The 25,458-nt window shown below is 48.7% G+C and overlaps 1 protein-coding gene across 2 annotated transcripts; it reads right to left on the bottom strand.

Annotated features, from left to right (window-relative positions):
• Positions 1 to 12,019: 12,019 nt before the first annotated feature.
• Pex26 (peroxisomal biogenesis factor 26) lies at positions 12,020 to 25,197 on the bottom strand. 2 transcript variants are annotated; one of them, XR_007976692.1, is made up of 6 exons: positions 24,613 to 25,197; positions 23,041 to 23,181; positions 20,617 to 20,912; positions 17,797 to 17,943; positions 16,586 to 16,698; positions 14,551 to 14,647 (listed from the first exon to the last, which is right to left on the bottom strand). XR_007976692.1 is itself a non-coding variant. In XM_052174760.1 (5 exons), exons 1-5 carry the CDS (start codon positions 24,828 to 24,830, stop codon positions 14,544 to 14,546), a joined length of 906 nt encoding a protein of 301 aa, XP_052030720.1. In that variant the 5' UTR covers positions 24,831 to 25,197; the 3' UTR covers positions 12,020 to 14,543. The 2 variants fall into 2 exon arrangements, 1 of the variants encoding a protein (XP_052030720.1); XM_052174760.1 differs by lacking the exon at positions 16,586 to 16,698 and having other exon boundaries at positions 12,020 to 14,647.
• Between the last annotated feature and the right edge of the window lie 261 nt (positions 25,198 to 25,458).

Below are 25,458 nucleotides of genomic sequence, written 5' to 3'. Positions count from 1 at the left end.
TCTCAGTCTCCAAACATAGATGAAGGCACACCTTTGCTTCCGAGCTCAGGAACCAGCCAAGTAAAACGTATCTAGGAAGTAGTTTATTCTGTTGGCTCACCACTCGTGGATTTGTCTATGAGTTTCTCGAGGATAGGACACATGTTTTAATTATCTCTGCATGTGAGAAAGTACTGAACCCACTTCCCACTGAAACACAGCCTCCCAGCTGGAACCGCCTATGCCAACGGCTCCAGATAAGCCACGCCCACTGCTGTAACACACATGAAGAGGTCAAGGGACAGAAGTGCGGGCCCAGCAGCTTCCCTGAAGCATCACCGTGCCCACACAGAAGAAGGACGCAGGCAGGTCAGAGTCTTATACTGTAATGGCTTAAAAACGGAGACCCAGTCAGGTGACAGTGGTGCACGCCTTTAATTCCAGCACTCCAGAGGCAGAGGCAGGCAGGTCTCTGTGAGTTTGAGGCCAACCTGGTCTTCAGAGTGAGTTCCAGGGCAGCCAGGGCTGCACAGAGAAACCCTGTCTCAAAAAACCAAAAAATAAATAAATAAATAAAATAAAAATGGAGACTCACAGTTAAATTGTGTCAAACTCAATGAAGAATGGTTACTATCCTTAGTTCCACAATTTATTTCTCTTCCTATGGCGTATTCTATTACTTCTTCTGTTCATTTATTACTTACCATTTTACATGCTTTGGATTACAGGTTGTGTGTTCTTGCGTTTCAACATGCCTCTAAAATTGCAACACCTGCGCTACATTGTTCAGCTTACTGCCTGCCCCACCAGGGCTGGGACACCGCACCTGAATAAGTTATTTTTTCAAGTCTTCTTTGTAAGCCATTAAATATGTTATGAACAGGCTCTTAATGTCTCGGGGAAAAGTTGATGATAGTCGTCCCAGTGATGGCTTCCAACTGCACCTTATAAGGATGATATCCTTGACTATCTCACCCCTACGATGGCCATGGCTATACTCCACATGCTAAACCTTTTGGTTCCAAAGGAAATAAAGGGAATGTTTACTGACATTTATGAGACTGTTAGCATCTGTCCTCGCCCCCAGTTTCTGAAGTCCTAATCCCCAGTGGGGTGTATTTGGAGATAGGACCTTTTTAGATTAAGGAGAAGACCCTAGGACTGAACAGATGACTTAAGACTCTTAAGACCACCTGTTCCTTAGGCAGAGGGCCAGCATTCAATTCCCAGCACCCACATGACAGCTCAAAACACTCTGTAACTCCAATTCCAGAGGTTTTTCAAACCCTCTCTGGCCCTCTCAGGTACCACATGCATGTGGTACAGAGACATACATGGAGGCAAAAATATCCATACACATAGCCCGGCAGTGGTAGTGCATGCCTTTGATCCCAGCATTTGGGAGGCAGAGACAAGTGGATCTCTGTGAGTTCAAGACCAACCTGGTCTACAGAGTGACCAGGAAAGCCAGCGCCTCACAGTGAAACCCTGTCTTGAAAAACAAAAACAAACAAATCCATACACATAAAATAAGGCCCTGTGGGCTGGACTGCAGCCAAGGGCCATATTGACTCAGGTGGCCTGTGCTGCCTCCTGAGACCGTGGTGATGTCCAGGCCCACACTGTTGCCAAGGGCCTATGGCCTCACTATGCCTGGGTCCATGGCCCTACTACAGATGCGGGCAACGTTCCTGGTCTGTACTGTGGCTGTGATCCACGCTCCTGCTGGCTGTGAAGAGCAAGGAAGCTAGTTTGGCTGTGACATTGCTGACTGCAGACACCCAGTTGAGGGGGAGGGACATGGAAGGCTTCTGTGACAATCCCCATCACCAAAAAAGTAGCAGCCTAGACAGGAAGCCATCAGAGAACTCTTAAAAAGTATAATGGGGTGACTAAAGTGTAGTTCTCCACAACTGATGGCTTCTGGCAGGGATGCAGGAGAGGAAGGACACTGTTGTATTTAAGGGGCAGGCCACTGAAAGTTTGACCATGCTCCAATGAGTGTATAGATAGCACTTCAGATTGTTTGTTTGTTTTTTCTATTTTTTCTTATTTTTATTTTTACTCCTTTGGGGGGTGTCACATGAGTGGGGAGACAGACATGGAAGGAATGCGATGGGAATGCATGAGGTAAAATTCCCAGAGAATCAATAAAAATGCTCTGCTGGGGGGGGGGGGTGAGGGGTGGTTAAGGCCCTAATCCAACAGGTCGGGGGAGAGAGTCTAGGGGTGCAGTCCCACAGGTCACGTGAGGGCACAGCGAGGCAGCCAGCTGCACACGAAGGAGACAGGCCTCAGGACAATCTCACCCTACCTGCACTTGATCTTGGACCTTCAGCCCTAGAAAATACATCTCTACCCTTTACTATGCTGCCCGGTTGTGTATTTTGTTTTGGCAGTCTGAGGAGACAGGCAGAGACTTTAGAGTAAGAAATGTGTACTGGGGCTGAGGGATGGCTCAGCAGTTAGGAGCACTGGCTGCTGTCTCAGAAGACCCAGGTTCAATCCCCAGCACCCACGTGGCTCACAGCTGTCTGTAACTCCAGTGCAAGAGGATTCAATGCTCTTTTCTGGCCTCCACTACCATAGTGCACTACACACACACAGAACCCAGACACATGCAGGCAAACCCACACACATAAAATAAAATGGAAAAAATTACATAGGACCTCATAAATATGATAATTTAAAAAAATATGTGCTTCTTTTTGATATTTAAGTTCTCATTCTTATAATTATTTTTCCTCAGAAATTCCAGGATACTACCCCGTCCCATGCTTATCTCGTGTGCCCTCACTGAGTAGAAGTTTTGAAAGACAAAGGACATGGTTTTCCCATTCCTGTGTGTGTGTGTGTGTGTGTGTGTGTGTGTGTGTGTGTGTTGCTACTTTAACTGGGCTACAGGGTGTCAAACATCTGGGTGTATCTGTGAGAGCATTTCTGAATGAAATTAACATCAAATTAACCAGATGCCTTCCTATATGCAGATAGGCTCGCCCAAATGAAGAACAGAACAGAGCACAAAGCTAAGCTACAGCTTCCTTGCATTTAGAACACCATGGATTCTCCTTGGTCTACAGCCTGCAGAGTGCACAACTCAGCCCTTTAGCCACCACAATAGCATGCACCAATCCTTGTGATCAATCTTATTAGAGTTCGGGGTGTGGCTTGATGGTCCAGCATCACCCGAAAAGGTGCAAGGTTCTGGGTTTGAGCCCCAGCGCTGCATATGCAAATGAAATAAATCTCTTCACTCTATATCTAGGTAGATAAGTAAATAAAGACATTTCCATTCCTTGGAGGAACCTAAGAAGATCCTCTTTCTGCAAATAGAGAAACTCCGTCAAATGCAGGCTATTTGTGAGAAAGCAACCAACCATAGGGCATTTGAAAAGCCTTCTGAAGGAAATACCCCTACCTCGCTGCATACATAGTTCTGGTATGCATTTCTATAGAGTGAGTTCAGATTACTGAGACAATTGCAATGACCTAAAAGTTGAGTCATACTCATTTGAATAGGAGATAACATCTATAGAATAAACAGGAAAAGTTAGTCTACCTAGGAATGAATATGTATATGTATATCTGTGTCTGTGGTAGTGAAGACTGAACCTTGTATAGGCTAGATAAAGCACTCTATAACTGATATAGCCGCAGTCTTTCTTTCTTTTTCTTTTCTTTTCTTTTCTTTCTTTTTTTTTTTTTTTTTTTTGAGACAGGGTTTCTCTGTGTAGCCCTGGTATCCTGGAACTTGCTGTGAAGACCAGGCTAGCCTCAAACTCAGAGATCTGCCTCCTGAGTGCTGGGATTAAAGACATGAGCCAACACCACCCAGCTACTCTTTTACCCTTTATTTTTGAGACAGTGTCACCGTGTTACCTGGGCTAACCTTAAGGTTACTAGATTTAGATCGACCAGTCTCGCCCTCCTGAGGGGCGGGACCTGGGCCTCCAGGGGATGTTCACATTCATTTGTGCAGTGTTTCCTGATGTTGAGTAAACACTTTTGGTGTGTTATTTCCTTTACTTCTCCCAACAGCCTCCAGAAAAAAAATATATCATTTTCATCATACAGATGAAGAATTGGAGACCTACAGAAGTTGATTCTTAGTCTTCATTAAACAACTGGTAGAAAGCAGAGTTTGACTTCACATCCAGGAGTCTGATGCCAGAGGCCGGAGCTTCAGTGTGATTGCTGGCTGTGAACCCATAACTGGAAAACCAAACTGTCCATGAAGGGCTTGTCCATGTTCTCTTGGATTAGACCTGAAGGGTGCTCCAGGTAAGGGGTGCCAAAGATAGCGTTAACTTTGTGGAAAGAACTAGGAAGAAGCTTCCAGGTCCAGGTGCCCACAGCCTGTGACCAGCAGCAAGCAACATCTTATCATGAGACAACCTGGATTCAAGACTTGACATGGGAAATTAGCGTTGCGTGCCCCACACCACCTTAACATACTTAAGTGTTAACATTCCAACTGTATTATCTCAGAGCCTGAAGGGCATTTGGAAAAGGAAGAGTGAACATTTGGACCGTAACGCCACAGACACAGCGGCCCCCTTTTCAAGTCTCCATGGTTACGGCAGCTGTAACCAGGCTACCACCTGGGAAAACGCAGATCTCAGGACAACCTTAAGACTACCCCTCCCAGCAGTCCTTCTCCTGGGGAATTCTACCGGAAGTCGACCTTGGGTGGCTCAAGCTGGAGAAGGCAGGTTCTTCACTCTGGCCCTGATTCTCCACACCCCACCATGCTGCCGACCCGATGCCATAACCGGCAGCTTGCAGGGCGTGGTCTCTTCAGCTTCTTCAGCTTCAGCTCACCCACCAGGGAATAGGAAGCGCTTTTGCTTTCCCCACAACATAAAAAGTTTTGACTCTTTGGGAATTTCTCATCATGCACCCCAATCCCTCATTTCCCAATTATTTCATGACCGCCCCAACCCTTGTAACCTCCCCTGCAAAAGAAGATAAAAAATTAAAATTAGCAACAACAACAACAACAACAACAAAAGTCTCGCTGACCCCTCTGGGCAACCACCTGCACCTCCATCAGCCACAGCCTTCTGTCACACCTGTCACAGCGATTAGGTCTCCAGTTCTGCCTTGCACCTTGTTCCTCTGTCTTTTCCGCCTCTCCATCACGAGTCCCTTTATCATGGTGGCACTGGAAGCTGCAATGTGTCACACAGTAGTCCCTTTTGCCCAAACAGCTTTACTTGCAAATGTTCATTGCAACGAGTCGTTGGCCTGGTTCAAGGCCTCTGGCTTCTGTCTCACCATCTATACGGGACCCTTACTGAGTCTCCTCTGATATCCTGCTGTTACCGTGAGTGATGGAGATTCTGCAGCTTTGATTCCAAAAGATCCCCAGCAGCTCAGAGATGGGGAGATGTTGGGGCAGGCTAACTCAAAGGCCTGGATCTGGGCCCAGGTGGTAGCTGAGTTGTTTAGCCTGGGCCTCCACCAGCCCCACCCCCACCTCCCCCACCCCAACCTTACCCCACCCCTACCCCCACCCCCCCATGTCACTGAATGGTGACCAGCAAGGGGCAGGACAGCTTTCCCACACCACCTGGGCCAGCTCCCTCCTGTGCCCACACCACCACCGTTTCCCCCATGCAGCAGCCAGCAAGGGGCAGGGCCAGCTCCACAAGGCCCTTGGCCCTCGGACATCGACACAGCTTCAGGTGGCAGTCCAGACCACAGATATCCTCCTGGCCTTCGGTGATAACACAGGCCACAGACATCAACACAGCCTTTGGCCATATCTAGACCCTGATCCACTTGTGGCCCTCAGTGGCTGCACAGACCTCCGGTCTCAGCATGGCCTCGGTGGCTACACAAGCTATTCACATCAGCCTGGACAGCCCCCCGCCCCAAGGCGGCAAAGCCTGAGGACATCACCAAGTCAGCCGTCAGCAGTCAGCGGCACTGATCTGCTACACCCGCAGGGATCTCCCGCTTCATCGCGGCCTAGGGCAGCAACATGGACTACAGACAGCAACATGGCCTGTGGTGGCATCACAGACCATGGGCGTGGGGTTTTAATGACGCCAGTTAACCACACACGCCACACATGGAGTCAGCAGAAGGGAACAGGAAGGAGGCAGTGAGGACTTGGAACTGAAGGTCAAGACTGCACAGAGAACAAAATGCAGGGGCCATTAAGGTCAAGGGACCAAGAAAAACTTAGTAGCTCCTTCACCAATCGCTTCAGGCACCCTAAAGGCCAGCACCTAAAGCTCAGATCCCTTAAGACATCTAAAGTAAAGTCAACTCAGATAACCACCTGCAGGCACCGGAAATTTTAAGGAAATGGGCACTGGAAAGATGGTTTGTCAAAACAATGGGAACCAAGATATCAATTCACAAATTAAGGTCTCAGGAGCCAGACTCCTAAACACCATCCCACAGGGCCCACTCCCTCATATAGCAAAAGTACACCATTGAGTATATACCTTGTTGGGTTTTTAAATTTATTTATTCTTCCCAGTATATACTGCCTTAGTTAGGGTTTTGCTGTTGTGAGCAGATACCATAACCAAGGCAAATCTTATAAGGAAAAATTTTCATTGGGCCTGGCTTACAAATTCAGAGATTCAGTCCATTATCATCAAGGCAGGAATGCAGCAGGCATGGTGTAACAAGAACTGAGAGCTCTCCATCTTCATCTGAAGGCTGCTAGCAGAATACTGGTTTCCGGGCAGTTAGGATGAGGGTCTTAAAGGCCATGTCCACAGTGACACACCTACTCCAACAAGGCCACACCTTCTAATATTGCCACTCCCTGGGCCGAGCATATACAAACCATCACAAATACATTGTTTTTAAAAAAAAAAAGAAAGAAGGCCCTGAAGGGATTACTATTCCTTGCAGCTTGGCAGTAGTTTGTCCTTGGCATGAACAAGACTCTGAGTTCCAAAACACACACACACACACACATGCACGTACACATGCACGTACACATACATACACAAGCATGTCTTTTGGCCACTGTCTGCAGCACCTATAAAAACAAGTCCTCTAGGAGACAATAAACTCCATTAATGGTACAGAACGCTACACTACTACAAAGAGGAGAGCGGCTAGGATACTCAGAATTTCCTAGATCTGTGAGTGTTTGCCAGAAGGAGGCTAGCTAGCACCTACTGCCAAAAAGAGACCAGGAGTAGGTATGGCAGCATCACAGGATCATGGACCATCATGCCAGCTCCCACCTTTGTACTAGACTAAGGAGAGGAAGCAGATCTCGGACAACACTTCAGAGAGGACCGAAGGCACGAAGTGGCTCTTCTCAGAAGAGGCAGCTTATCTGCAAGAATCCAGCTAAGGCCAGCGGCAACCTGGAGTGTGGCTCATCCTCCTGAGTTACCTCGGTGAGCTCACCAAGCCGTCTTTGTCATTGGCGGTACCTACCATGCTGGCGAGCCGAGCAAGGACACTAAAGCTGCCTCCTCCCTGCTCGCACCCCACAGTCTGGATGTTCGCTCCCCAGCTTCTGCTGCTTCTCTTCTTCCTTCCTCTGACTCTCAAGACCAAAATCCGCCTTCATCCAACTCCTCTTTACCACATGCCTTCTTACTAGCATGTATCTAGCTTCATTCTAGGGGCAACCATGGAAGGTAAGAATTTGACCTCGGTGCCAGCCAGCCTAGTTTACAATCCCAGCACCTCTTAACAGCCAAGCAAAGCCCAGCAAGTAAGTTATTAAGCCCTTCCACATCTGGTTTGTCATCTCTAGTCCTGCCTCATGATGTATTGCAAGATACAGTTTGCTAATGTATGGAAAGTACTTAGAAAGGTGGCTGACACACTGAGCAGGGTGACACACAGCTGAAGAGTATGAGGCAGGAAGGACACTCTGACTATTAAGCCTCCTCAAAACATGAATGAATGAAACGAATGTAATGAATGTGTGTAATAATGAAATGAATGTAGCCCTGGCTGTCCTGGAACTCACTCTGTAGACCAGGCTGGCCTCGAACTCAGAGATCCACCTTGCTTCTACCTTCTGAGTGCTGGGATTAATGGTGTGTGCCATCACACCTGGAGAATGATTTATTATTAATGTCTGAAAAGGGAAACATATTTCAGTAGTGGCAGCAGCACTGGCCCCACAGAAAAAGGAGCCCAGCTGAGCATCGAGTTGCTACATGCTATATATGCTACATGCTATATATGCTACATGCTATGTACAAACTATGGAAAAACAAAGAACTTTGGAGTGAACTAAACCAACCAGGAATAAAGGGCAACCATTGGGATAGGGAATACGGCCGAGACCACATGGGCCTAAGTTCTCTCTGCAGGTGGAAACAGAGTCAGGCAAACCTTGAGTTAAGAACAGAGCCCAAAACTTCCAAATAAAGGCAGTGGTGGTTAGACTCACAGAGGTAAAACAAGACTCCAAGAGAGCAAAGGGTGGGCTGGAGAGATGGCTCAGCGGTTAAGAGGACTGCTCTTCCAGAGGTCCTGAGTTCAATTCCCAGCAACCACATGGTGGCTTACAGCCATCTGTAATGACATCTGATACCCTCTTCTGGTGTGTCTGAAGTATGTATATATACTCATATACATAAAATTTTTAAAAAAGAGAGAGAGAGAGAGCAAAGGGTAAGAGAAGGACCCCCACCACAGGAACACTCCTCACCCACCTCCCCACCACAGCCCTGGAGAACTTGCCCACCTCCATACACCTGGGTCACCTTCCACAGCCCCACAGAGGAGGAGAAGGCACAGAGCTTAGCAAGGAGCACTGTACTGCCAGCATGGGAAATAAGCATTTTACTCGAAGAAGGAGGACTGGAGGAGGGGCCAGGGTGGAGCTCCAGATCCTGGTCTAGACCCTGGGTTCTAGCACCAATATAGGAAAAAGGAGTATGAATGTTTTTTCCAGAGCCTAACACCTCTGAAGGTGGGGACCGTTGGTTACAGTTTAGCCATACAAACCGATTTTCAGCCCAAGAAACATCTGCATATAAATAACACTGATATTATTGTTAAAGTGGCTCTTTTATTTTCAAACTGAAATATGGCTACAAAAGTTCTTTGGAGTTTTTCAGCCAAGATTTCAAATATGATCTTATACTATATATATGTAATAATAGAATTTGATCTATTCTAACACTCCCACCTTAGGTAGGACGAAAGGGTCAAGGGGTGTTACAAAGCTTGGAGCAGAGGATGCCCAGTTAGCCCTTAGTCCCTCTCAAGGGCAAGCTGCCGAGGTTAAGTGTTTGTATTACAAACAACACAAATAGCTTTAGAAAGCTGAGGGCCATGATAGCACAGGCCTACAGTCCCAGCAGTGGGGAGAAGGCAGAACAGTCAGGAGGTCCGGGTCATCCTCTGCCACATGGTGACTTCAGTCTGCGGCAAGCTTGATTATGAGGGTCAACACACTACACACAGACACACATACATACACAGACACATACACACAGATATACACACAGACATACACACACACACACACAACCTCTATCTTACCCAAAGAAATGAAACTCCGCCCTAATGGATGCCTGAGACTGAGGATAGAGGCAAATCCTAATGTGTGTGTGTGTGTGTGTGTGTGTGTGTATATGTGTGTGTGTGTGAATATATATATATTCTATATATTCCTTGATATTTATATGTATAAATTCCTTACTATATTTATCATATACATATATATGATAAAGATAAGAAATTGGGGGCCAGCAAAATGGCTCAGGAGGTAAAGGTGCTTAAAGACCTGAGCTGACTCCCAGGACCCGCATGGTGAAGGGAGAACCAGCTCTAACAGGTCGTCTTCCTCTGACCTCCGCGGGGCCATGCTGGGCCATGCGGGGCCATACATAATGGTTAAATAAGATGTTATGTTTATAAGTTGGATACAGTATGAAATTAATCACATACTTGATAATAATATAGAACAATAACACTATGATAGGCATGTCCTCTCTCTCTCTCCTCTCTCTCTCTCTCTCTCTCTCTCTCTCTCTCTCTCTCTCTCTCCCTTACTGTATTATGTGTATTCAGTTTGGTGCCCTCAACTAGGTGGACAAGTTGCTGCAATGCTCTGAGACAGGGAAGGTGGTCACTGAGTGAGGAGGGTTATGCTTAGCAGGTGTGAGGTCCTGAATTACTCCCAGCACCACAGGAACTGAGCACTGATTTCTCAAAGGCCCCGGAGGCTAACTAACAACATCTGGATCTACCTAACCCGTGGCAGGGCTTACTAAGCTTCTCAAGGCATCACACCCATTGCATTTAACTTCTAATTCAAAGTACCAGGGAAGCAGAACACAGAGGGAGAGAAGCGTGGGGCCTGCCTACATTTAAGCACTTCTTAGTTAGCTTCCAACAAGTGGAGTGAGGTCAGCCAGGGCCAGGAACAAGCGGCTTACCTAACTAAGGCAGAGGTAAACTCACCACTCTGGGAGGCCAAAGTCCACTGACCCTGCAGTTTTTACAAACAGTGCAAAGTCGGACTGACCGTTCCCTACTCGCTGTTCTCATAGACGTCCTCTTTCAGCCATTTCTTCTGGCAGCTTTGGAGGGAGCCTGTGGGTTTAGGGAAAACCTGCAAATCCGAAGTATTCATCAGCCTGTCCTCCACCCAGACACACACACTGCTGCTGGGGCAGCAACCAGGTGGCCAGCGCAGCTGCTCTGTGCCTGTGACAGTAAAGGGCTCTGACCATTGTCCTGGGAGGCCAGTGGTAGCTTCACTGCGGAGCCTGAAGCACAACTCTCCCTCCATGCAGGACTCTATTGGCCAATCCAGGCCATGTGGTGGTGTGGACACCATCATAAAAGTTGGTTGGTCAGTAAGTTGGTTGTTTTCTTAACTCTTAGATTTACCTGCGTGGGTATTTTGCCTGCATGCATGTATGTATGTATGTATGTATGTATGTATGTGTACCACTGTGTGCCTGATACCCGAGGTCAGATCCCAAGGCATTGGATATGCCGATGGCTGAGCCCTCAAGTAGATGCCCACTCCGGCCTCTGCAACCTACGAGTAGTCTTAACCACTGAGCCATCTCCCCAGGGCCTGCTTTTGTTTTTAAAGGAGAAAGTGATCTTGTCATACAACTGTGAAAAAATGGGGCAGGTCTGCCTGTGTGCACAGGGAGCAAAGTCACCTTAATCAGGGAAGTTGTTTTGGGTTTTGTTTTTCCTTTGGTTTTTTTTTTTCTAAGTGTGGCAAAGGTGTGTAAAATCATGTACTTTCACTGTGTAAGAGAAAGGAAACCTTGAAGGTGGGGTAAACACGTCTGAGGACCCAGCAGCAGTTGCCCTGGGGCAGAAAATGGGGCAGGAGAAATGATGGCAGGGAAGGGACAGGCTTCGTGTCCTATGACGACCCTTCTACACCTTAGGCATTGTTCTGTATGTATAAAACTCTAATATTTTTATGGTCTTCATGTACATATGTGCAGACATATACATACAAAGAGCAGGGGATGTTACATGTCACATCTTCTTAGACCGTCATCTCCTTCAGGTGCTGGCTATCCTGCTGCCTGCCCACCTCCACCTGATCCTGCCACCCACACCAGCCCAGCGTCCAGTCTAACCATGGGACAGCTGCTGTCCTGGGCACTCCCTAAGTTAGAATGTCTGTTCCTCATCACACCCTGCAGACACCGAGGGCTCATCAATTCTATCTAGTTTTCCCTGATACATCTGCCTATTAACTATAAACTCCAGCTAGAGAATGACAGAGAAGCCTGGGGGGCGGAGCAGGCAATGGAACACTAGAGGGTCAAGAGGCCTGGGTCTTATTCAGGCTGTGACTTAGGACAAACGGTTTCACCTTTCTGAGTCTCAGTTTCGTTAACTAAAAAAGAAGGTGGCTGCAAGATACAATCTGCAACTGAGACTCTCTAGACCCAGCATCTCCCAGTCCCAGCATGCACTGCTCCTCGTGGACACCGATCCCCCGAGACTAGCCAGTATGTGTGGTGTCTTGAATAGCACTATCTAAAGCAAGCAGCATAAGACATTTTAAACATCCTAGAAGCCTCACTACAGAAAGTAGAGACAGCTGAAATTAGTTTAATTGATTTTATTTTAGCCAATATATCCAAAATATTTTTTCAACATAATCAATATAAAAATCTTTGTATTTCCATTCTTGTATTTGTTTAGTACTTGGTCTCTGAAATCCAGTGTGTGTGTGTTACAGTCACAACATGTATCCACATGGATGAACCACACTTCAAATGCTCAAAAGCTATCTTTGGCTGAAGGCTCTGTGCTGATCCACCAAGAAGACGGTCCCTTCACTCTGACCTCTTTAAGTCCAGAGCTGAGGACCAGCCTACATCCTTGGAAAGATCAAAGTAACAGCAGCAGTTTGGAATTCGAGTTCCTCACCAGACAGGCAGGTGGTTAGGGTACAGACAGCCCTGCAGCAGTCAGGTAAAAAATAGCCAGAGCCCCATGGGCCACCAGCAGAACGGCTGTGAGGAGCATCAGGAGGGAGCCGAAAGACAGTCCGATCTGTTCAGGGTTTCACAGCCCAGCATAGCACACGCACCAGAAGCGCAGGCCCTCTTCCACCCCTCTGAGTACCCGCCCACGCTCAGCTGGGCCTGGGAATAGCCAGTGCTCACAAAAACTCTTCCTCAGGGCTGTCGAAAGTGCCAAGAGTCCTAAGTGCCCATTCACTCGTGGACGAGGCCCTGTGACAAGAGGACAGGACGGGCTTGCAGACACTGAAGGCTGAACCCCGGCCAACAGTCACCCAGGCAGGAATGTGCGCCTGCCCGACTCAACACTCACGGAGCTTACAGAACAGCAGAGGCCAACAGTCCCATGGCCGCCGAGCCCCTACTGCAGGAGGGGCAGGAGACGGGCGCTGGGAGGCGAAGAGTGCCAGGTAACCCTTGGGCGAGCCTAGAAAGCCACGGACCTGGAGCAGAGCTGCTATGAGACCCTCCAGCAGTCACACCTAAGCCGTGCCAGGGGGGCCTGAGGAGGGCCCGGCGGGAGAGAGAACGCAGCCTGCTCAGGGAACAGGGCAACACAGCAAAGGAGCTGTCGGCCAAGCCTGCGAACACTGGGCCTAAGTTTCTATTAAAAAGAATCTGGATTTGTATCCTGTAGGCCATGGAAGCCATTAAGGAGTTTCTTCTAGGGCGGTGAACGTGCAGGTCCTCATTTCAAAACCACTGTCATAAGGTGTGTGAGTCACAGAACTCGAGGCTGCAGGGTGGAGTTCAGCACTTGAGCCAGGCGTTCTGGGCCAAGTTGGGCAACAACAGTGAAAGAATCGCTGTCAAGGGATTCCAACCCTCCCTGAATCCTGCTCTCTCCCCGGGGATCCAGGGTCTATTTAAAAGGCATAAAACATGTGATGGTTCTAGTTCCCAAGCCTTCAGGATTTAGAAGGAATTCTAAGTGACTGTGAGGTGTCCTCTTCTAGAGAAACGCTGTTGACTCACAGTTCCTAAGTATCAACCAGCAAAAGGCTGGCAATCCCCTGCACTCCTGCGTCCAGGTCAGAGAGCTGTGTGGTGGCCGGCTGAGGGCCTCCATCCTGGCGACACCAGAGCATCCTGTATTTTCTTACACAGAAATGCTGAGGTGTGTGCAGTGCCTCCTCCCTGGGGCTGCCCCCTTTGCCCCGCCCCCAGCCCCTCGGCCCAGCCCCCACGGATCTACAGCTCACCTGATTACCCAGTTCCATTTTCAGCTCTCAGCAGCCCTGAGCCTGGCCTACTTTTAACACCACGGGAGCAGAGAGACTTGGGCATTATTCAAACAACAGACCACAACTAGGACCCGGAGAAGAGTCAAGGAGACAGTGGTGAGACACAATTGGCTGAACAGGTCAAATGGTGGGGTACGGTGGGAAGACACTGGGTCCAGAGAGCAGCGCTTGGCCCCTGGCGTGCTGGAAAACTGAGCTAAGACTCAGTGGCACCACGTAAGATCACATTCCCCAGAGATAAGGTCAGGCAGGCTCCCTTTGCTCCCAGGGGCCACCTGGGTGGGTCAGAAGCCACATCCAGTCTACAGCAAAATGCCTCTAGCAGAAAGCTTCTTGCCCCGCTGCCTGCCTGTGGACCAATGGGAGGGGACGGTGGACTGATTCCAGCATCTGTGGGAGGGGTGTGGGGATGAGGGATCTCCGGCTTTACTCAAATTCAAACACTGAGCTGTGGAGTTTTCAGAGGTAAATGGCCAAGGCCCACTCCACCACCTTTGTAAATCCCAGCTCCCTCGCACCAGATCTGGGAAGTCACCCTCTGCCTTTGTCAAGAAACCAGAATGTCCCCTGCTCCTCAAGCCCTCCTTTTTGAGGAGCTGCTGCAGGGTCCTGGGCGGCCACACTTGTGTTCTGTGCGCTGGGCTGGGGGCCACTGTCCCCACACTCCCTTTGAGAGCAGCCCCAGTGGGATACCAAAGGGAGGGCTCCAAGGCAGCAGCCAGGGCTCACCGGCCCTGGTCACCCTTTCTAGAACAAGTGAGCCCAGTCCCATGGTGCCATCTCCGACCCAGGCACTGGGCCCAACGCTTCTGCTTCTGTAGATGTGGACTGTAAGAGGTAGAGGCGGCTGAGGAGCCACTCAGTCCCGGAGGGGGAGTGGGTAGAGCCGAGAGAGCGTGGCCTTCTGGATCCTGCGGAAGAGCTGGGTCAGCTGGTAGAGGAAGGGCAGCGAAGAAGGAGCCGCTGTGGGGAAGGAGAGACTACCGTGAGTGCTCACCCTCACCGTGTGTGTGTGTGTGTGTGTGTGTGTGTGTGTGTGTGTGTGTGTAGAGAACACATCCAGGCCTCCTGCTGTGCATAGCCTCCTCAACAGCAAGGAATGTCTCTTTCTCTGAGATGTTTTCTCCACTTGAATTACAGTAACTTTAAATATTCTAGGGAAAAAAATCCTGATTTATTACATCTTAATCTTTCTGATATTTACACAGAGAAGTCCCAGTCTCAGAGAAGCAGCCTACACTGTGCTTCCGGTGTCTTGGGTGCGTCTCAGGTGTGCCTAGCTTTCTTCCGAAAGCCTCTTTCTTAACTCCCATGCTTAAGCCTATGTTAAAATTTTTAATTGGGCTGGAGAGACAGCTCGGTAGTTAAGAGCACTTGGTGCACTTGCAAAGCCCTAGGTTCTGTTCCCAGCAGCAACACTGGAGGCTCACAACCATTTGTAACTCAAGCTCCAGAGGACCCAACACTTCTGGCTTCCAAGAAAACCAGGCATGCATGTGGAGCACACACATACATATTTTCTTAAGTCTAAAAAAATGTCTATTAAGCCCCAACTCCACTTCCTGAAAGAAATAATAGCACTGGCAGCAGCGGCTGCCACTGGGAGACTTTCACTGTACTGTGCCTTCTATGCTTTTCAGTTTGGAGCCCTATGACAGTTCCACCGATTTTACCACAAATTAATTACACTGAAAATAAAGAAAACTCTACCGTTTGTTTCATTTCCTTGTTTGGATTATAGACTTTAAAAGCAAACATACAGGAAATACATATTTCTACCTTTGTGTTGGTTTGATTTGGGGAGGTTGTTTTACTTTGTCTGAGGCGGGGTCTCATGTAGCCCAGGCTGGCCCAGAACTTATACAGGCAAGGAAGACCTTCTGCTTTTGTCTCTTAATGCTGGGACTTGGGGTGTGAGTCACCACACGAAGTTCTATATGGTGCTTGGAAATTGAACCCAGGCCTTAGTATATAACCAGGCAAGCATGATATCTGAGCTCATCCCTGGCCTCCAAAATAAGGAATACATATTTCTTTCTTTCTTTCTTTCTTTCTTTCTTTCTTTCTTTCTTTCTTTCTTTCTTCCTTCCTTCCTTCCTTCCTTCCTTCCTTCCTTCCTTCCTTCCTTCCTTCCTTCCTTCCTTCCTTTCTTTCTTTCTTTCTTTCTTTCTTTTCGAGACAGGGTTTCTCTGTATAGCCCTGGCTGTCCTGGAACTCACTCTGTAGACCAGGCTGGCCTCGAACTCAGAAATCTGCCTGCCTCTGCCTCCCAAGTGCTGGGATTACAGGCGTGCACCACCATGCCCGGCTCATATTTCTTTCTTAAACAAGAAAAAATACCCCAGGACAGGAGCTTCGGCTGGGACTAGAGGTCAAGGCCATCCTGGGCAAGGCCTTGAGACACACACAGACCTGCCCCTCTAAATGGAGGGAACAGTGTTGAGGGCTAAGGAGATGGCTCAGTGGCAAAGTACTTGCTGAACACGTGTGTCGCATTCAAACCTAAGTGAAAGCCAGGCACAGGGTAGCACACGCCTGTAGCCCCTGGCGAGCTCCCGGCTCGGTGAAGAGACTCTCAAAACTAAAGTAGAAGGGCTGTGGTTGTATCTCCGCGAGAGCAGTTATTCCTCAGGTGTGAGGATCCCTGGTTGCCTGTTATCGTCAGTTATCCATCATCACATGGAGTAGCCAACATCAATCTCTAGCATCCGAGCATGTAAACATACACACATGCGCAAACATACACACAGTGGGAGCAGGGGGAAGAAAGGTGTTTATTCCTCTGAGGCTGGGAATGAAACCCAGTCCTTCATGCATGCATGTATGTATGTATGTATGTCATATGCTGCCTAACTCTACTCCCAGCCCTCCATACTGTTATTTTTCTTTAAAGTAACCGACCTTCTCCCAAGTTCTTTTTGCAGTCTCCCCGCACTCCAGGTCCTCCTTCTGAGGAAGCTCAGTGCTGCCCAGTACACACCCAAGTCTGAATGGCTTTCTTCAACGTTTAGGAGCTTAGGGAATATAGGGGAAGTCATAAGGCTAAATTCTTATCAAATATGCAAAGTAGAGAGTCAAGGACAGACGGGGAAAACACCGAAACTAAACTTCCCCTTTTCAAATGTGTTTTTCCTGCACTGAGTGCACTTCCTTCCCACGTTGGGTGTGTCTGCTCACCCGTGCACCCGCGCACCCGTCATTTCTGTACTGTTTCTGGAAGCTGCTGGTGGCTTTCCTGTATAACCAGCAGGGCTGTCCAGAGGGGACATTCCTGCTCAGGGTCCAGCAAAGGAGAGGGGAAGTGAGGAAAACAGGGACCCAAAGTTAAAGGTGGCAGCTTTAAAAATAGGCAAGCTGTGTGACTCTGGTCTAGTCATACTGGTTATCAGATTTCCAACTAACAGTGAAAGAAAATGAAGGGTTTCTCATTTCTCCTTGGTTTTGAAAGTTGCATAATCCTCTCTCACATCTAAATTCTTGAGAAAAGTACAGACTGCTGAATTCATAGAGGGTAAAGCAGAAGTCCGGCTTGGTGATGCGCACTCGCAAGCCCAGCAGAAACAAAAGGGTTTCACCGCTCTGAGCTTCACTGCAAGACTCACTTTCTTGTTGCTGTTGTTGTAGAGGATGTTTCTTGAGCAGCAGTCACCTAACCAGTGTCTGCGAATCTGAGTGACCACTGCACAGGTGTTTCCCCAAGTCTCACCTCTACTTCATGGTGAAGCAGAAGAGATTAATCACCCAAAGGCCCAACACATGCCAGGTCAGGGAAAAGTCTAGTTTATTTAGCTGTTTTAAATTTTTTCCCCACATCTTCTAAAATGTGTCAGACTTTCATTTACAATTCCAGGGTCACAGTAGCCAGGGGACACTTGGATCCACCCACTCTATTTTAGGTGTCACCATGAGGAGGCTTCTTAATGTCGTGTTCTAACTAGAGGTCACCCCTGGATGGAGCAGGGCTTTCATGAGTCCATCAGCAGACAAATGCTCTCTGGGTTCTAGGCCTGGTCTCTCCTCCAGCTGAGGCAGACTCTGGTTCTTTGTGGAGGAAGCTCCCTCCCAGGCCACACCTGCTCTCACAGACCCTGCTGCCACACCCCTGCACTCACCTGGGTCAAACCGCAGAACCAAGAGACAGAGGATCAAGGCAGCCAGGAGGCTCTTTCTGAAGGGCTGGGAGAGGAGGTGGCTCACTGCAGAGCCCCAAAGTCGGCGAAGCAGCATCAGTAGTGACAGCAACTTATGGGAGAACGAACCTGGCCAGGGGACAGAACATCATGGCAGGGGGAGTCAGGCAAATCAGATCTCAAGGGTCAATCCAAACTGAATGAGAATGAGTTCCTCACACAGCTCACAAAGTAGTTCAAGAGGAAATACTGAAAGCTCAAAAAAAAAAACAAAAAAAAAAAAACAAAAAACAAAAAACAAAAACCAAAACCAAAACAAAACCAAAAAGAAAAGAAAAGAAAAAAGAAAAGGGTTTGTTTGATTTGGATTTTGTAGTGCTCAGGATGGATCCCATGACAGTGTAGATGCTTGGCGAGTATTCTACCACTGTGTTGTATGGATCTTTGTGATCTGGTAGGTCCACAGCTATCCAAGTTAAGGACAGGCTGTATAAAGAAGCAGCCAGAGCATAGAAGACCTACGCATCTGTGTAAGCATTCTTCATATTACAGACTGACTCGTGTAAAACAACTCAGAACCCTACTTGTGACACATTAACACTAAGAAATGGAGGGCCTTTAATATATGCAGTAGGGAACTCAGGCCGGAGAGATGGCTCAACACTTAAGAGCACTGACTGTTCTTCCAGAGGTCCTGAGTTCAATTCCCAGAAACCACATGGTGCCTCACAACCATCTGTAATAGGATCTGATGCCTTCTTCTGATGTGTCTGAAGACAGCAACAGTGCACTCACATACACAAAATAAATAAATAAGGAGAGAGAGAGGAGAGAGAGAGAGAGAGAGAGAGAGAGAGAGAGAGAGAGACTGGGGTTCTGAGTGAGACGCCCATCCTGACGGGACCTCCTGGCCTTGCCACACAGGTCATGCTTGTGCCCATTCTCATGTCTAGAATCTTTTGGGGAGAGAGAACCATTCCTGAGAAAATGCCCCTACCAGATTGCCTGTGGGTAAGCCTGTGGAACATTTTCTTGATTAATCACTGATGTGGATGAAGCTATCCCACAAGGGGGCGGCACCATCCCTGGGCTGGTGGTCCTGAGTTGTATAAGAAAGATGGCTGAGCAAGTCCTCTGGAGCAGGCCAGGAAGCAGCACCCCCCTCCATGGCCTCTGCACCAGCTCCTGCCCTGACTTCCTTTAGTGATGGACTGTGCTGTACAATGTAAGATGAGGCAAACCCTTTCCTCCTCAAGTTGCTGTCAGTCATGATGTTTTAACACAGCAACAGAACCTAACTAAGACAATGGTGGAGCCTGGGCACCCTCCTCCCCCAGAACCCACAACCTGCTAAAACAGTGGATCTATCCTAGCAGGTCCACACAGAAAAGTACTTTGGAGAACATGATTATAGTTTCCTGATTGAAATAATAGGCTTTCGAGAGCCAGGCGTGGTGGTGCACGCCTGTAATCCCAGCACTCGGGAGGCAGAGGCAGGCGGATTTCTGAGTTTGAGGCTGGTCTGGTCTACAGAGTGAGTTCCAGGACAGCCAGGGCTATACAGAGAAACCCTGTCTCAAAAAAACAAAAACAAAAACAAAAAAAGAAATAATAGGCTTTCCTGTAAACTTTAAAAAGAAGGCTTAATGACTCCTAAGTTGACAAAGACAGAAAGTGCTCAAAGAAGGTGAATAGCTAATTGTTCTAGTTATGCTCTGAAACAGTTATTTTGTGGTGGATAAGCACATAAAAATGTACTTGATGTAAAAATATAATTCCAGTGTCAAACTCCACGGCTTCTCTTCTAAATGGCTATTCTAACTGCATAGAAGTTCACTGAATTGGTACAGTCTTTCAACCTGATTAGTTTCTGTGTTTTGGTTTTTAATTTGCAACCATTTTTGCCACATCTAAATTTTTGTTTAGTTTATTTATTCCACCACACAAGTTTACACACACACACACACACACACACACAATGCTCACTTCTGGCACCCACATTGTGAGTCTCACAACTGCCTGTAACTTCTGCTGCAGAAGGATCTGATGCCTCTAGCCTTCTGGGGAACCTACACTCACACGCACATATCCACACACAGGCAAATGTATAGACATCATTTAAAATAAACTATATCTTGTTTTAAAAATCAGAAGGCCCTGCTTCAGGAGACAGGTGATTTTCTAGCCCTGGAAGTCTTCACACACAGAGTCAGAGGAGAGGGACTGAAAGGCCTGAGCAGGAAGGATGGTCTGGGCCACGGGCCTTTAAAGCTGCTGGGACAGAACAACCCCACCGCCAAGTCTGCTCTTCGGCCTTGTAAGGATGGCACCAGAAGCCAGTGAGTAGAACAACTCTATGCTAAAGAACGAGGCAGACCTCGGCTGAGCAAACAAAATATTCAAAAGCTCTAGTTCAGTTAAGGCAGATAGGAGCCCAGGCATAAGACCCAAAGCTGAAGAAAGCCATTTTGACTTTATAAGTCACAGCGTTAAGCTGTGTGTGTGTTAGGACCAGTGTTTGGAAGAGTAGTAACAGCTCTCTCCATGACAGCATGACAGAGGCAAAAAATCTAGTGAGAGCATTCCAAGGAGATGCCTGATCAGACTCCAAGGGGTCTCTTTTCAAGAGACAGGTCAGGGTCAGGAGACCCCACACCACCTCCCCAAGTGAGACTCTCCTGGAGCTCCAACTTCACTTGGTTTGTATATATCACAGAGTTAGTCTTAAGTTCCTAAGCTGAAGAAACTCAGAAATGTAGAGGGGATGCCACCTGACAAGGCCACAAAGCCCTGATGTCCTACCTTCCTGGCTCAGCCTCTGGGGCTCCTGGGAGTTCAGGTGTTCCTGCGTGTGCTGCTGCCGTGCCGTGTGGATGGCCTGAAGCGCTTCTACCCGCTGCTCCTCACTGAAGGCCACAGAGCCCGCTGCCAGCTCCTCAGCCTCTGACAAGCGACCCAAGGGTAGCAGCAGCCGGAACAGGTGGAGTTTGGCCAATGATGCATATTCGAGACGGCCCTGGTTATCTGGGTCTTGGAGCCAGGCACTGGCCGCATCCAGCATGGCTCCAGGATCTTTCATTTTGCTGTATAAAAGGATGCTGTGTCCCCAAACAACACAGTCCCCAAAAGAGATGAGTCAGTGCTCTATAGGGGTTTAATCTTCAAAACCACAAATGTCTATAATCCTACCCTCCCAGGCCCTCCCAGGCCCTCCCAGGTCCTCCAGCCCATCCCTGTGTGGCATGGACACTGTTAAGAATTAGAGACCAGGAGCTGGAGAGTCAGTTGAGAGCACTGACTGCTCTTCCAGAGGTCCTGAGTTCAAATCCCAGCAACCACATGGTGGCTCATGACCATCTGTAATGGGATCTGATGCTCTCTTCTGGTGTGCCTACAGACAGCAACAGTGTACTCATATACATAAAATAAATCTTAAATAATAATAATAATAATAATTACAGACTGAGGGTGGGAGACAGTGATTAAGGGTGAGCACTGCTCTTGTAGAGGATTAGAGTTTTGTTCACAGCAACAGTACTGGGCAGCTTGAAACCACCTGTGACTCCAGCTCTGGGTATCTGAGGCCAGCTTCTGGTCTCCAGGGGCATCACCACTCCTGTGCACACACTAATAACTTTTAAAACTAATAACTATTTTTTTAAGAATTGGAGACTGGGGGCTGGAGAGATGCTCAGAAGTTAAGAGCACTGGTTGTTCCTCCTGAGTACCCAGGTTTGATCTCGGCACTGACATGAAGGCTCACAACTGTCTACAACCGCAGTTCCAGGAAATCCGATGCTCTCTTCTGGCATCTGTGGGCACCAAGCACACATATAGTGCAGACATACAATGCATGCAGTGCAGACAAACACTCAGGCAAAACACCCTTACACATAATAAAACAAAGCGTAAAATACTTGCTGTGCAGCCCTGGAGCCTAGAATTGGGGCCCCGGCAGCCACGTCACACGCTGGATGCGGCTCCACACACACCTGTAATCCCAGCACTGAGGGCAAGAGCCAGGAGGCTCACTGGCACTTGCTGGCTATCTGACTAGCTAAGAAAGAGTGTGAGCTTCAGGGAGAGACCCTGCCTCAAGGAATAAAGCAGAGAGTGAGAGAGGACTCCAAGCACCCTCTCTGTCTCCACGCACACATGCGTGTACACCCACATATACACATTCACACACACCACACATATACCACTCATATACATACCCACATACACACATGTACACATGCACACACACCACACAAACCACTTATACACATACCCACATACACACATGTACACACACAAACATACCACTTATACACATACCCACATGTACACACACCACACACATACCACTTATGTACATACACACATGTACACATGCACACACACCACACAAACCACTTATACACATACTCACATACATACATACATATACACATGCACACACACCACATACATACTACTCATATACATACCCACATACACACATGTACACATGCATACATGCCACACACATACCATTTACACACATATACACATGTACACATGCACACACACCACTTATACACATACCCACATACATACATGTACACATGCACATATACCACACACATACCACTTATACACATACCCACATATACACAGGCACACACAGACATACCACTTATATACATACCCACATATACACATGTACACACCACATACATACCACTTATACACATACCCACATGTACACATACCACACACATACCACTTATGTACATACCCACATATACACATGTACACATGCACATATACCATACACATACCACTTATATACATACCCACATGCACACAGGTACACATGCACACACATACTATTTATACACATACCTACATACACACATATACACACACATACCATTTACATACATATACACATGTACACATGCATACACACCACACACATACACTTATCCACATACCCACATACACACTTTTCTTTTTCTAAGAATTAGAGATCCCCGGGAGGCGTCAGGAAGTGTGACTGGCTCTGTCCTCCCCAGCCTGCCTCACTGCTATCTCCTGTGTGAGCCCTCTACTTCTGTCCTACTCCCAAATGCCTGCTCCTCATCCCTAACTGCCGTGGTGTGAGGTCTGAACAGGGTGAGGAGACCCGAATTCGTAGGGAAATGACTGGCGATGAGGACAAAGGAGTCATGAGGACCCGGTTCTAGCACAAGGACCTACCACAGCTCCAGGACTTTGGGAGGCAGCTTTTCAGGAGCCTGGTAATACCGGAGGACCCAGGACAGGGCTTCTCTCCATCGGTCCATTTCCGCCAGAGCCTGGATCCCCACAACACACAGGGAGCATCTCACCTCCACAACGCTGACAACAGAAGACACAAGTCAGAGTCACACTGCTTCCCCTCTCTCCATGCCACCTTCCACGCTGGGACGGGAAGCCAGCGTCCGACTCAGAGGCTGAGTCGACTTTGCCTTTTCTGTTATTTATTGGCCCAGGCCTCACCTCTGGTCTCTTGGGCTGCCCTTCCACCCTGGAGTTAAGTTCTGGAAACCTCTTAGAGGCAAATGAGCTACGGCCCAACACACATCTCTGCAGCTGTGTGGATTGAGAACGGAAGAAACGGAGCAGTAATCCTGTGGGAATAGCACCCCGCAAACACGCAGCAAGTAGGTGCGCACTGGCGGAGAGTGGGAGTTGAGAGCGAGCGTGCTGACTGAGAAATGGGCTTGGGGTGAGGCTTCTGACTGGGTGCTCCTCTAGGAACTTACTGGGCTTCTAGAATTATCTATGTCCACTCGGACAGTGGTGGCACACGCCTCTAATCCCAGCACTTGAGAAGCAGAGGCAGGTGGATCTCTGGGTTTGAGTGGAGCCAAGTCTACACAGTGAGTTGCAGGTCACGGCTAAACAGAGAAATCCTGTCTCAAAACGAAGAGAGAAGGGGGGGGGGGGGAACCAAGCTGGAGAGGTGGCTCAGCAGTTAAGAGCACTGACTGCTCTTCCAGAGGTCCTGAGTTCAATTCCCAGCAACCATGTGGTGGCTCACAACCATTTGGAATGAGATCTGGTTCCCTCTTGTAGTGTGTGTCTGAAGACAGCTGCAGTGTGCTCACATAAATAAAAATAAATAAATCTTTTTAAAAAACAACCTATAAAACTATATCCAATGGCATAAGCAAAGCCCTCAACGTTTGATGTGCAACCTTCATCCCCCTAAAACTACAGTCGAGTCTCTCCAGTGCTTGCTTCTCCGCAGTCATTTTGACTGTTCTGACTACTCCCTCCTCTAGTGTGGCCTCACGCTGCTCTTAGGAAGGTTTACTCCACAGAGAAATGGTGTCCCCAGCTGCCCGGGGAGGCGAAGGCATTAGAAAGAACAATCTAAAGCAATCTAAAGGCAAGTCACCCAATCCTTCAATGGGACCAGGGCAGTGTGCTTCTGCCCTGACACACCCTCCCCACTTTCCATGCTCTGCCAAGGCCAGGAATGAGGAGGAGGTGGGTTCCCAGGGGAGGCTGCTATCGGCTTACTGAACCTGCTCACGACTCAACACTTAATTAACATCCACCCTGTCCTCCTGCGCTAAAAAGGTGCGGCGTCCCTCCAAACCGTTGCATGATTTGACTTCATTGTACAGTATCATGGCTGCAGGAGGAGCAAACAACCTCTCTCAAAGAGGATCCCCTAGGGAAAGCAAGGTGTGAGGTTGGCGCAATCTCGCAATGCCAGAAATTCTGAGACCGAGTTCCTCCCCCAAAAGGATCCTGAAAGGAACTCAGGCCAGCACGTACGTGCCACTCGCGGGCTCCTCCGCCAGGCTCTGCCAGGCTCGTTCGCAAGTCTCTAGTGCGGCGTGGAAGTCCAGGTGCACCACCAACAGGTCGGCCGCCTCTTCCAGCAGATGCACCGCGGGTGACACAGCCGGGAGGGCGAGCGCGGGCTCGCTGCTCCGCAGAGGGCCCACGAGCCCTTTCAAAGGGGCTGCAGAAGTCGAGGTGTCGCTCTTCATAGCCAGCCTGGGTTCCACTAGGTCTCCTCACACGTCAGGAGGACAGCTTCTCCGGAGCTTCCTGGAAATCCGGAGTGGGTCTGGAAGATGACCCGCAAGCCTCGCACTCTTCCCTCCACGCCTCCAGGTCTGTCCCTAGGGAAGGACCATGAAGGCGCTGGAGCCGGGCACAGCCTGCGCTCACCGACAGCCTAACCCTTGGGGGACTGGCCTGTTGAAGACGTAAGAAGCTAACGAAGGCCCAGCAATAGTTCCTCCTGCCCCTGGACCTGTACTAAAAGCGACGAAGCGCCCAGAGTAGAGAGCGCGACAACAGAAGGCCAGCACGGGGAACCCACGACGGTGGACACCTCCGCCCCACCCCCCTTCGCCACTACGGCGCAAGCGCGCGCTCTGGAGCGCAGAATTCTGGGAGTTGTAGTTCTGGCCTCTTGGTTCCGTGAAGAGAGCCTATGGCGCCCAGAGACTGCCATCTTCCAGAGGGAACGCACCGGATCACCATCTTGGCGGTGGAAAAGATGGGGGAAGCTGAACCATTAGTGAAATGCCTTTGTCCTGTGAAATGCGATCCTTCCCTCGCTAACCGGAAGAAGGCAGAAGGAAGAAATTCCAGTTAGGAGGTGGAGCT

Source organism: Apodemus sylvaticus, chromosome 2 (assembly GCF_947179515.1).
Source record: "Apodemus sylvaticus chromosome 2, mApoSyl1.1, whole genome shotgun sequence".
NCBI lineage: Eukaryota > Metazoa > Chordata > Mammalia > Rodentia > Muridae > Apodemus > Apodemus sylvaticus.
Note: the sequence above shows the minus strand (reverse complement) of the source record. Positions and strands in the feature narration are given on the sequence as shown.

Excerpts from the sequence above, each read along its gene's own strand:
- Pex26 (XM_052174760.1), bottom strand. The coding sequence starts at position 24,830 with ATGAAGAGCGACACCTCGACTTCTGCAGCCCCTTTGAAAGGGCTCGTG. Across the intron at positions 20,913-23,040 it reads CCCAAAGTCCTGGAGCTGTG|CATCCTTTTATACAGCAAAA; the intron begins GTAGGTCCTTGT and ends TTGGGGACACAG. Across the intron at positions 17,944-20,616 it reads CCAGAGGCTGAGCCAGGAAG|GTTCGTTCTCCCATAAGTTG; the intron begins GTAGGACATCAG and ends TCCCCTGGCCAG.